General features: G+C 53.8%; 1 protein-coding gene across 1 annotated transcript; it reads left to right on the top strand.

Moving 5' to 3' along the window:
• The first annotated feature begins 10,783 nt into the window (after window positions 1-10,783).
• On the top strand, window positions 10,784-12,141 carry LOC147983697 (uncharacterized). Its single transcript, XM_087540834.1, has 4 exons — window positions 10,784-11,060; window positions 11,144-11,331; window positions 11,430-11,768; window positions 12,115-12,141. The coding sequence occupies exons 1-4, from the start codon at window positions 10,784-10,786 to the stop codon at window positions 12,139-12,141; spliced, it is 831 nt and encodes a 276-aa protein (XP_087396960.1).
• Window positions 12,142-13,006: the final 865 nt, after the last annotated feature.

Raw genomic sequence — 13,006 nt, 5'->3', positions numbered from 1 at the left:
TTCTATGAAAATTGTTTAGTTTTCCTAACTTAGGCAGAATTTTTCATGTATCATAAGTATGGTGAATCTTAAGATTGTTACAGACTGTTCTGTTTTAGACAGATTCTGTTTTTGATGCATAGTTTGCTTGTTTTGATGAAACTATCAATTTATATCAGTGGATTAAGCCATGAAAAAGTTATATTACAGTAGACACAATGAAAAAACAAAATATGAATTGGTTTTCAACAGTACTTAGAGTAGTGATTTACTTTATTATACTAACGGATCTTACCGAGTTTTCTGTTGAAGTTTTGTGTGGATGAAGCGTTCGATGATCGAGAAGGTTTCGATGTGAGAAGAAGGAAGAGAGGCAAGAGCTCAAGCTTGGGGATACCCGAGGCACCCCAAGTAAATATTCAAGGAGACTCAAGCGTCTAAGCTTGGGGATGCCCCGGAAGGCATCCCCTCTTTCTTCAACAAGTATCGGTATGTTTTCAGATTCGTTTCGTTCATGCGATATGTGCAATTTTGGAGCGTCTTTTGCATTTAGTTTTTTTATTTTATGCACCATGATGGTATGAGATAGTCCTTGGTTTATTTATAGAATGCTCCATGCACTTCACTTTATATCTTTTAAGTATGGCTTTATAGAATGCTTCACGTGCTTCACTTATATCATTTGAAGTTTGGATTGCCCGTTTCTCTTCACTTAGACAACCGCCATTTGTAGAATGCTCTTTTGCTTCACTTATATTTGTTAGAGCATGGGCATATATTTTTTATAAAGAATTAAACTCTCGTGCTTCACTTATATTAGAGAGATGACAGGAACTGGTCATTCACATGGTTAGTCATAAAATTCTACATAAACTTGTAGATCACTGAATATGATATGTTTGATTCTTTGCAATAGTTTTGCGATATAAAGATGGTGATATTAGATTCATGCTAGTGGGTAGTTGTGGATTAGTAGAAATACTTGTGTTGAGGTTTGTGATTCCCGTAGCATGCACGTATGGTGAACCGTTATGTAATGAAGTCGGAGCATGATTTATTTATTGATTGTCTTCCTTATGAGTGGCGGTCGGTGATGAGCGATGGTCTTTTCCTACCAATCTATCCCCCTAGGAGCATGCGTGTAGTACTTTGTTTAGATAGCTAATAGACTTTTGCAATAAGTATGTGAGTTCTTTATGACTGATGTTGAGTCCATGGATTATACGCATTCTCACCCTTCCATCATTGCTAGCCTCTTCGGTACCGTGCATTGCCCTTTCTCACCTCGAGAGTTGGTGCAAACTTCGCCGGTGCATCCAAACCCCGTGATACGATACACTCTGTCACACATACGCCTCATTATTATCTTCCTCAAAACAGCCACCGTACCTACCTATCATGGTATTTCCATAGCCATTCTGAGATATATTGCCATGCAACTTCCATCATCATCATATACATGACTTGAGCATTTATTGTCATATTGCTTTGCATGATCATAAGATATCTAGCATGATTTTTTCATGGCTTGTCTGTTTTTTGATGTCATTGCTACGCTAAATCATTGCATATCCCGGTACACCATCGGAGGCATTCATATAGAGTCATACCTTTGTTCTAGTATCGAGTTGTAATATTGAGTTGTAAGTAAATAAAAGTGTGATGATCATCATTATTAGAGCATTGCCCCAGTGAGGAAAGGATGATGGAGACTATGATTCCCCCATAAGTCGGGATGAGACTCCAGACTTTACAATAAATAAAAGAGGCCAAAGAAGCCCAAATAAAAAAAGAGGCCAAAGAAGCCCACCAAAAAATTATAAAATAAAAGAAAATAAAAAAATGAGAGAAAAAGAGAGAAGGGGCAAAGTTACTATCCTTTTACCACACTTGTGCTTCAGAGTAGCACCATGATCCTTCATATAGAGAGTATCCTATGCTTTCACTTTCATATACTAGTGGGAATTTTCATTATAGAACTTGGCTTGTATATTCCAATGATGGGCTTCCTAAAACGCCCGAGGTCTTCATGAGCAAGCAAGTTGGATGCACACCCACTTAGTTTTCAGTCTGAGCTTTCATACACTTATAGCTCTTAGTGCATTCGCTGCATGGCAATCCCTACTCACTCACATTTATATCTATTGATGGGCATCGCCATAGCCCGTTGATACGCCTAGTTGATGTGAGACTATCTTCTCCTTTTTGTCTTCTCCACAACCACCATTCTATTCCACCTATAGTGCTATGTTCATGGCTCACGCTCATGTATTGCATGAAAGTTGAAAAGGTTTGAGAACGTCAAAAGTATGAAACAATTGCTTGGCTTGTCATCGGGGTTGTGCATGATTTGAATATTTTGTGTGGTGAAGATGGAGCGTAGCCAGACTATATGATTTTGTAGGGATAACTTTCTTTGGCCATGTTATTTTGAAAAGACATGATTGCTTTATTATTATGCTTGAAGTATTATTTTCTTAATGTCAAATGATAGACTATTGCTTTGAATCACTTGTGTCTTAATATTCATGCCATGATTAGATACATGATCAAGATTATGCTAGGTAGCATTCCACATCAAAAATTATCTTTTTTATCATATACCTACTCGAGGACGAGCAGGAATTAGGCTTGGGGATGCTGATACGTCTCTGTCGTATCTATAATTTTTGATTGTTCCATGCCAATATTATTCAACTTTCATATACTTTTGGCAACTTTTTATACTATTTTTGGACTAACATATTGATCCAGTGCCCAGTGCCAGTTCCTGTTTTTTGCATGTTTTTTGTTTCATAGAAAACCCATATCAAACGGAGTCCAAATGAGATAAAACTTGATGGAGATTTTTTTTGGAATATTTATGATTTTTGGGAAGAAGAATCAACGCGATACGATGCCCGAGGGTGCCACGAGGTAGGGGGCGCGCCCCAGGGGGTCAGGCGCGCCCTGGACCCTCGTGGCCACCCTGTAAGGCGGTTGGTGCCCTTATTTCGCTGCAACAAAGCTAATATCCGGATAGATATCGTGTCCAAAATTCATCCCAATCGGAGTTATGGATCTCCGGGAATTTAAGAAACGGTGAAGGGCCAGAAAACAAAACGCAGAAACAGAGAGACAGATCCAATCTCGGAGGGGCTCTCGCCCCTCCCACGCCATGGAGGCCAAGGACCAGAGGGGAAACCCTTCTCCCATCTAGGGAGGAGGTCAAGGAAGAAGAAGACGAAGGGGCCCCTCTCCTCTTCTCTTCCGGTGGCGCCGGAACGCCGCTGTGGCCATCATCATCACTGCAATCTTCACCAACAACTTCACCGCCATCATCACCAACTCTTTCCCCCTCTATCCAGCGGTGTAACCTCTCTCTTAACCCATGTAATCTCTACTTAAACATGGTGCTCAATGCTATATATTATTTCACAATGATGTATGGCTAACCTATGATGTTTGAGTAGATCTGTTTTGTCCTATGGGCTATTTGATGATCAAGATTGGTTTGAGTTGCATGTTTTATTATTGGTGCTGTCCTATGGTGCTCTCCGTGTCGAGCAAGCATGAGGGATCCCCGCTGTAGGGTTTGCAATATGTTCATGATTTGCTTATGGTGGGTGGCGTGAGTGACAGAAGCACAGACCCGAGTAAGTAGGTTGTTTGCGTATGGGATAAAGGGGACTTGATACTTTAATGCTATGGTTGGGTTTTACCTTAATGATCTTTAGTAGTTGCGGATGCTTTCTAGATTTCCAATCATAAGTGCATATGATCCAAGTAGAGAAAGTATGTTAGCTTATGCCTCTCCCTCAAATAAAATTGCAATAATGATTACCGGTCTAGTCATCGATTGCCTAGGGACAAATAACTTTCTCGTAACAAAAAGCTCTCTACTAAAACTAATTTAGTTGTGTCTTTATCTGAACAGCCCCTAGCTTTTATTTATGTGCTCTTTATATTCTTGCAAGCCTATCCAAAAACACCTACAAAGTACTTCTAGTTTCATACTTGTTCTAGGTAAAGCGAACGTCAAGCATGCGTAGAGTTGTATCGGTGGTCGATAGAACTTGAGGGAATATTTGGTCTACCTTTAGCTCCTCGTTGGGTTCGACACTCTTACTTGTTGAAAACTGTTGTGATCCCCTATACTTGTGGGTTATCATGGAGTAGCACGCGATGGATGAACAGGAACCTGTGGATGAACAGTCACAGGTTGAGGCTGGAGGAGGTCGACGATGGATGAACAGTAGCCCGTGGGGGCTGGAGGGGATAGACGGTGGAGATGAACAGTATCCCGTGGAGTCCCGTTTTGCGGAATGCCACACCCCTCCCGATGAACAGGACCACCGTTTCGACCGTAGTGCTCCAACACAAGTCCATTTGCTCCGTTTTGCGGTACGCCACAACCCTCTTGATTAACAGGACCCCCATTTCGACCGTAGGAGGTCCGTTTCCTCCGTTTGGCGGTACGCTAGACCCCTCCCGATGAACAGGATTCCGTTTCGGACATGGCCGGTCGAACACAAGGCCGTTTCCTCCGTTCTGCGGTACGCCATGCCTCGTTTCCGTCGATTGTTCCATCCAAGCCCTCTCGATGAACACGACGACGCATTCTATTCCGACCCAGCCGGTTGGCTCCCCATGAACACGACGATGATGTTGTTTCTCCATTCCGACTCATCCGTGTACACGAGCCCTGGCCGTACGTACGCGCGAGTAGGCTTTCGAGACCCCCCTGTCATGGAATTGTCACGACAGATGTCCTAGGGTGAGGACTTAGTCGTGAGGCCAACGCATCTATGTGGTAGCTATTGGGGAACGTTGCAGAAAATAAAAATTTTCCTACGGTTTCACCAAGATCCATCTATGAGTTCATCTAGCAACGAGTGATCGGATGCATCTACATACCTTTGTAGATCGCGAGCGGAAGCGTTCAAGAGAACGGGGATGAAGGAGTCGTACTCGTCGTGATCAAAATCACCGGAGATCCTAGCGCCGAACAGACGGCACCTCCGCGTTCAACACACGTATGGTCAGCGTGACGTCTCCTCCTTCTTGATCCAGCAAGGGGGAAGGAGAGGTTGATGAAGATCCAGCAGCACGACGGCATGGTGGTGGATGCAGCAGTCGCCGCAGCAGGGCTTCGCTGAGCTTCTGCGAGAGGGAGAGGTGTAGCAGGGGAGAGGGAGGCGCCAAGGCTTCAGGGTGTGGCTGCCCCTCCCCCCATTTATATAGGCCCCCTGGGGGGCGCCGGCCCTGGAGATCAGATCTCCCAAGGGGGACGGCGGCCAGGGGGGGTGGAGTACCCCCCAAGGCAAGTGGAGGCGCCCCCCCACCCTAGGGTTTCCAACCCTAGGCGCAGGGGTGGGCCAAGGGGGGTGCACCAGCCCACTATAGGCTGGTTAACCTCCCCACTTCAGCCCATGGGGCCCTCTGGGATGGGTGGCCCCACCCGGTGGACCCCCGGGACCCATCCGGTGGTCCCGGTACAATACCGGTGACCCCCGAATCTTTCCCGATGGCCGAAACTACACTTCCTATATATAATTCTTCACCTCCGGACCATTCCGGAACTCCTCGTGACGTCCGGGATCTCATCCGGGACTCCGAACAACTTTCGGATTACTGCATACTCATATCTCTACAACCCTAGCATCACCGAACCTTAAGTGTGTAGACCCTACGGGTTCGGGAGACATGCAGACATGACCGAGACGCCTCTCCGGCCAATAACCAACAGCGGTATCTGGATACCCATGTTGGCTCCCACATACTCCTCGATGATCTCATCGGATGAACCACGATGTCGAGGATTCAATCAATCCCGTATACAATTCCCTTTGTCAATCGGTATTTTACTTACCCGAGATTCGATCGTCGGTATCCCAATACCTCGTTCAATATCGTTACCGGCAAGTCACTTTACTCGTACCATCATGCATGATCCCGTGATCAAACACTTTGATCACATTGAGCTCATTGTGATGATGCATTACCGAGTGGGCCCAGTGATACCTCTCCGTCATACGGAGTGACAAATCCCAGTCTCGATCCGTGTCAACCCAACAGACACTTTCGGAGATACCCGTAGCATACCTTTATAGTCACCCAGTTACGTTGCAACGTTTGGTACACCCAAAGCACTCCTACGGTATCCGGGAGTTACACGATCTCATGGTCTAAGGAAAAGATACTTGACATTGGAAAAGCTCTAGCAAACGAACTATACAATCTTCTGCTATGCTTAGGATTGGGTCTTGTCCATCACATCATTCTCCTTATGATGTGATCTCGTTACCAATGACATCCAATGTCCATAGTCAGGAAACCATGACTATCTATTGATCAACGAGCTAGTCAACTAGAGGCTTACTAGGGACATGTTGGTGTCTATGTATTCACACATGTATTACGATTTCCGAATAACACAATTATAGCATGAATAAAAGACAATTATCATGAACAAGTGTCGGGTGGTAGGTGCGACATATGCCAACGGGTGGCTTATCATTGTGGGAGCCAGTAAGACGTCGCCGGTGCCTGGAAGCCAGTAAGACGTCGCCGGTGCCGGGATAAGGCAAATACATGCACGCCGGCGAATCTTACCCAGCTTCGGGGCTCTTCATGGAGATAACACCCCTACTGCTGCTCTGCGGGGTCTCCGCATGATCACTCGATGAACAAGTAGTTACAAGATGCTCCTTGAGCTGTTTGGCGAGAGGAAGAAGAAGGGCAAGGCTAGCTCTACTCCTCTCTCTATGTGGTCTCTAAACCTAGATGAGATCAACCCTTTGCATGGGTGCCCCGGGGGGTTTATATAGGCCTACCCCCCCCGAGGGTACAATGGTAATCCGGCTGGGCGCGGGCCCTGGCCATCAGTGTCTATGTTTGCCGGCTTCTGCGCCGGCTGCTGGGGCCCGCCGGCTGGTGGGTCCCGCCGGCTGCTGGCTTCTTGGTCGACAGGTAGGCCCTACTGCCTAGGGCCCTGTCGGTGGCTGGTTACTTTTGCCTCGATCCTGATGATGAGGACTTTATCGAGGTAAGCGTGGCTACAGTGCCGCCACCTGGCGGGTGATCACTGTAGCCTCACGTCGTCTTGTCTCCTTAATGGAGCGCCTCCTTTGAGGGAGGGGGCAAGCCGGCTCAGGGAACCCGGCCATGTCTTGGGCCGACTGGAGGAGGCCTGACCGCCTTCGGGTATCTCTCTGCCTAAAGGGGCCCACCACCCGTGGGCCACGCTGACAGCCTGCCATGGGTGGCGCTGTAGTCATCATGGCAACAGCGCCGCGCCGGCCTGGTCAGGGCTGCCCCGTACGGCACACTGTGCCAGGCGTGCTCCGGGTTTCGGGGGTGGCAGGCTTTGCTGTAGCCACGCCCCGTCCCATCGTCGTTATGCGGGTGCGGGCTTCGAGGGTACAATCTTGACCGCGTTGTGGGAGACGGCTTCTTGGAGTCGGCCTTCTCGTGGCCGGCTTCTTGGAGCCGGCCCTCCCGCAGCTTTCTTCATGAGGGTCACGGTTGGGCCGCCTTCCGACAGTCGGCTTGAGAGGCAGCCGGCAGGGGGAAGGCGGCCCCACGTCTTGGATCTTTGGAGGCCGGATCGGCTCGTAATTTTTTCTGAAGCGCCAGGGGGAGCCGGCTAGGCTACCCGTGGTCATTTACCCCGACAGTAGTCCCCGAAGCTGGTCGCGCTTCGAGGTTGGCAAGGGGGGCGAGAAGCTCGGCCAGCTTCCTATCTTGATGAGCCGGCAGATGGGAGCCGGCTCTGCTTATGTGCGCTCGTCAACAAGGACGTGGGCCAACTTGCGCGCTGACCGCGCGCCTCCCCGCGTGTCACGTGGAAGAAAAGGCCTGCTGTTGTGCGTGCGCGACGGGACATCGCCGCAGGCCCGGGCCCGCCACTCCTGGCCTCGACCCAGGCGCAGATCTTCTGTGGCCCAAGATGGGCTGTTTGCCACCCCGCGACGGTTTTGCCATGCCATCATGGCGCAGTTATAGCGGGACGTGGGGGAGTGGGCGCAGTTAATCCCACGCCCCCGCACCACGCCTCCTCGGCTCCGCCGCGCGGGTCTGTAAGTAGGGGGAGGAGAGGGAGCGGCAAGGGCTCGCACGCTCTCCCTCGCTCCACCCTTCTCTTCTTCCATCCTCAATCTCTCCGCCGCCGCAGCGCGTCACTGCCGCGCCGATCCGCCGTCACCGCGCCTTTCTCCTCGCCGCACCGTCCCAATGGCGTTGTCGAGCTCGTGTGACGGCTCCAACGTTCTTGACGAGCACGTCGAGTTCCTCCGCCGGACGCGGCACCTGCCCGACGAGAACTACGTGCGGGTCCGACGCGTGCCGGAGAGGGAGATCTCGCCTGAGCCGGAGGAGGGCGAACGGGTGGTCTTCCCATCGCACTTCCTGCGCGGCTTCGGCCTCCCGGCGAGCGGGTTCCTTCGCTCCTTCCTCGACTTCTACCATCTCCAGCCGCATCATCTCACCCCCAACGCGGTGATGCTGCTGTCGGCCTTCGTCACCCTCTGCGAGGGCTTCCTTGGCGTCCTCCCCACCCTGGAGCTTTGGGGGGAGTTCTTCCAAAGCAAGCTCGGCACCGTCATTGCGGGAGTGCCCGCCCCATGCGGAGCTTACATCGCCATGAGGCGGACGGGCGAGAACAATCCGTTCCCGTCCATCCCGCTGATCCAGTTGGTGAAGCTCTGGCAGAAATCCTACTTCTATGTGAAGAACGTCGCCCAGCAAGGCGACTTTGTCAACCTGCCGGCTTACGTAGCCGGCCCGCCGGCTTCGAGGCCGCCCTCGTGCAGCTTCCGGGCTAGGACGTTGTCTCCGGCTGGGAAAGCCGCCGTCTCCCGACTCCGGGTGATGGCGTAGTCGGAGGGCCTGGTCGGAGCCGACCTCGTGGCCGCCTTCGTGGAGCGCCGGGTACTCCCTCTCCAAGGCCGACCGCACATGATCTGCCAAATGAGCGACCGCGTCGACCCATGCCGGCTGAGCACCAGGGAGATGCCCCATGTCGAGGTGTCTTACATGGTGAACTACATCGCCAACTGCAAGCTCCCCGAGGATTGGCGATACGGCAAGAGGCCGTACTCTCGCGCCAACCCTCCGCCTGCGTGAGTCTTTCTTCTTTCCTTTTCGTTTTATTTTTGTAGTCGGCCCCATGGTGGCCGGCTTCTGATCAGCCGGCTTGTCTTCTGCAGAATCCCCTTCTTCCGCTGGCGGCCGGGGCCGTAGGGGCAGAGCGCCCGTTTCTTCCCGACCGCACGGTGGATGACGTTGACGATCCGGATCTTGGAGCGGCCGCCATGGAAGATGCCGCCGTAGGGAAAGGCGGCGACGCAGGCGGCGCGGGGCTCGGAGCCGGCCTCGAGGACTGGGGGGACGACGACGAGGTCGAAGTCGTCGCGCACCGCCAGCCGGTGCCGGATCATCAAGGCGCGGGTCCGTCAGCCGCACCGGGCGCCCGTGGCGGCGCACCGAAGTGCCGGGCCGTGTTGACCTACTTCGGCAGCCGGCCGAAGAAGGCCAGGGCCACCGCTGCGGCAACCAAGCGGGACGAAGCGGCCGCGAAGGCGGCCCGCTTCTAGAAGGTTGTGAAGCAGCCGCAGGCGGTTTCGGCGTAAGTTTTTTAAGCGTCTTGTATTCTTGCCGTATTCTTCGTCCGAAGTTCTTTCTAAATTCTTTCTTGGCTGGCCGGCCAGGGCGCCGCTTTCCCTCGAGCGGGGTCCCACCAGCTTCGTGATCAGATCGGCCGGAGGGTCCTCGAGCTCCCGCCGCGTGGATCCCCGCGCCGACCTCATGGAGGCTACTGAGCGGAACGCGCGGGAGGCATCAGAGCGAAGGCCCGCCCAGGCGGCGAAGGAGCAGGCCGACGCGGCGGCCAAGGCCCAGGCGGAGGCGACGGCCGCGGAGAGGGAGGCGGAGGCCTCGCGCAACCGGCCTCCACAGCTCATCGTTCCCCTCCGCAGCGTGGCTCCCGATGTCCCCGTGCCTCCGTCAGAGGAGGCCAGCCGTGGCCGGCCGGAGGAGGAGCGGAGGGAGGATGATGTGATTGTCTTGGAGGAGGTGCCACGGACGGCGCCGACTGGGGCGTGCCAGGGCAGCCAGCCGGCTATGGCGCCGGAGCAGCCGGCTGGGAGCGAGCCGGCACCAGGAGCCGGCCTGGTGGTGCAGCTGGCACCGCGCCGGCGCGCAGAGGGAACTACCCCCGTGCCGGAGCCGGACAGAGCTGCGAGCGCCAGCCAGAAGACGGCGGAGGCCCTGGAGGCGGCCAGCTCCAGCACATCCGAGTGGGCGCCCAGCGGGGAGACGGGCGAGCTGACCGCGTCGGCCCAGGAGGTCCGGAGCTGGCTTCAGGCTCATGCTACCGCGCTGCAGCGATACACACGCGATTTCCTTGCGACGCGGGCCGTCGTTCGGGTGAGTCTTCTGGCCTTGATTGTCTGCTTTTTTGATTTCTTCTGTGGGGGCGCCTCAGCGCACCCATTGGGTGTAGTCCCCGAGTTCCGAGTCGGCTGCTGAGCAGGCGGCTTGGAACTTACTAGGTCCTAACAGTTATCTTATTCCTGCATCCTGTCTGATCTTCCAGGAGTACCATAACCGGAGTGCTGCCGCCTTCAACTCCTAGGCTCAGGAGCTGCGCCAGAAGAGCGAGGATCTGACCAACAGCCGGAGTGCATGCTCTGTTTTGTTCATATCCTGTGGGGGCGCGTCAGCGCACCCACTGGGTGTAGTCCCCGAGATCTGGGCCGACTGCTGGGCAGTCGGGTCGGATCTTCCCCGACGACTTCTTCCTTATTGTTGTTCCTTTGTCTTCATGCTTGCAGGGGCCAATGCCGACTTGAGGGAGCAGCTCGGCGGGGCCCAGACCGCCCTTCGCGCCAAGGAGGCCGAGTTCAACGCCCTAGTCCTGGAGCGCGACCGTCTGGCCAAGAAGTTGGCCGACCAGGAGGAGAGCCACAAGGCGGCCCTGAAGAAGGCACAGGACAGCGAGGCCGCCCTCAAAGCTGAGTTCGAGACCGAAACGGCGGGCTGGGCTGAGGCGAAGCAAGCGCTGAGCGAGGGTTACGGCCGGATCGAGGATCTGATCGACGGTGAGCCGCCTTCCTCACTCCTTGCTTGCCCTTGCCCTTTGGTTCGTCTTCTGACTTGTGTTGCTTCTTTGTTCCTTGCGCAGACTACTTCCCCGGCTACTCCGTCCTTGCCACCCAGACCATCAAGGCCCACCGCGAGGCACGCCGGCAAGCGAGGGTTGAGATCGCGCCGGACGCGAACCGGACACTTGAGGAGCAGCTCTTGGCGATCCAAGCCCGGTTGCAGCCGGCACACCGTATGCTCCGCCGCCTCCAGCGTGTTGGGGCGCAGGTGCTGGCCGCCCTCTGGCCAGGCGAAGCGATTCCCCGCACACGAGCCGGACTGCCGACTGGCTGGAGGTGGCAGTCGGCCGCTTTGAGGCCTGGAAGGCCTCCGTTGCACGATCTGGTGCCACGCGGGCGTTGGAGTTCGTCCGGGCCTGGTACCCTGGGCTGAACTTGGAGCAGCAGAGGACTTGGCGGGAGGAGGCCGACGAAGAGCTGGTGGAGGTGCAGTCGGCTATCATCCAGCGCGCTTCGGCCCTTGCCGAATTTACCGACACCAGCGTCTTCGCTCCTGAGGTGGACGACAACGGCGTCGCCCAGCCGGAGGAGTGGTTCGGGCTAAACCTGGCGGATGGTGAAGACTCGGTGGAGGAGATCGCCTCCAGCGATGAGGGCGAAGATGAGGAAGGGGAGGAAGGTGAAGATGTTGAGCCGGCCGGTGGGGCAACCAGCCAGCCTCAGCATGACCGTGCCTCCAGCAACGAGGCGCGCGCTGGCGCGCCCTCTGCGGGAGGCGGTGATCATGCCGAGGTTCGCTAGCCGGCCACTCCTCCAACCGGCGCTACCGTCTCCGCCGACCTGCCCGATGCGCCAGTCGTTCCTTTGGCTTGATCTGCCGTCTTTGCTTTTCCTGCTTGTTACTCTTTGAACAATTTTTATTAAGCTTGCGCAGTTCCACCCACTGGGGGTGTATTCAAACTATGTTGAATGTTGGCCTTTTCAAGGACTTTTGTGTAAATATAATCATGCATGTGTTTGGCTTCCATTCTCATGTGCCTTTTATCCTTAGGCTGTTTCCTTTGCCGCCTTCCCCTGATTGCTGCCTTCCCAGGCGGCAGCTGCTTTGCAGTCTGTGGCTAAGGAACGACTCGGCTATCTTGTTGGGGAAGGCAAGTACTCGAGCTTTCTTAGATTGTAGCGAAGTGAATGGAAGCCGGCCGGCCGGCTACTCTTGTAGTCGGTCGGCGGTAGGAAAGAGCCGGCTTTTGTTATATTAGTCCGTTAGCCCCTAGCCGTTTTTCGTGTGGGCGTCCTTTCCTACCTTTGGCTCTTGCCAGCCGGACAGCCGATTCTTCGTACTGCGACTTTTGGCAAGAGAGGGCTTTGGCGCTGGCACACTACTTGTCTGACCGCGGGTAGGACTTCTAATATAACTCAAGGCGGCCAGTCCTCGGGCCGACTAGTCGAACCCGGTGCTGGACGAAAGAAGTGAATGTAATGACATAATCATAAGCATAGTACACTTTGTTCGTAGATAAAAAGATGGCAGTCCCCGAGTTCTCCTCGGGGGGCCTATTGTCTCGTACTTAGTACAAAAGTTAGCGTGGTACATACTGCATTTCAACTGTAAAATCTTCGGAGGAGGTTGGCGTTCCATGGTCGTTCCGACTCCTTGCCGGAGTCGTCTCTCTTTCGTGCCTTCGGCTTCTGTGCGTCGATCAGGTAGTAGGAGTCATTTCCTAGCGCTCTGCTGATGACGAAGGGGCCTTCCCAAGGGGCTGAGAGCTTGTGCTGGCCGGTTGTTCGCTGGATCAGCCGGAGCACAAGGTCGCCTTCTTGGAAAGATCTTGGCTTGACCTTCCGGCTGTGGTAGCGACGCAGACCCTGCTGGTAGATGGCGGACCGGCTGAGGGCTAACAGCCGGCTTTCTTCCAGCAAGTCGACGCCGTCTTCTCGTGCTT

This window comes from Triticum urartu, chromosome 2A (genome assembly GCF_056163025.1).
Source record: "Triticum urartu cultivar PI428250 chromosome 2A, HENAU_Tu73, whole genome shotgun sequence".
In the NCBI taxonomy this organism is placed as follows: domain Eukaryota; kingdom Viridiplantae; phylum Streptophyta; class Magnoliopsida; order Poales; family Poaceae; genus Triticum; species Triticum urartu.
This window is presented reverse-complemented; position numbering and strand designations above follow the sequence as displayed.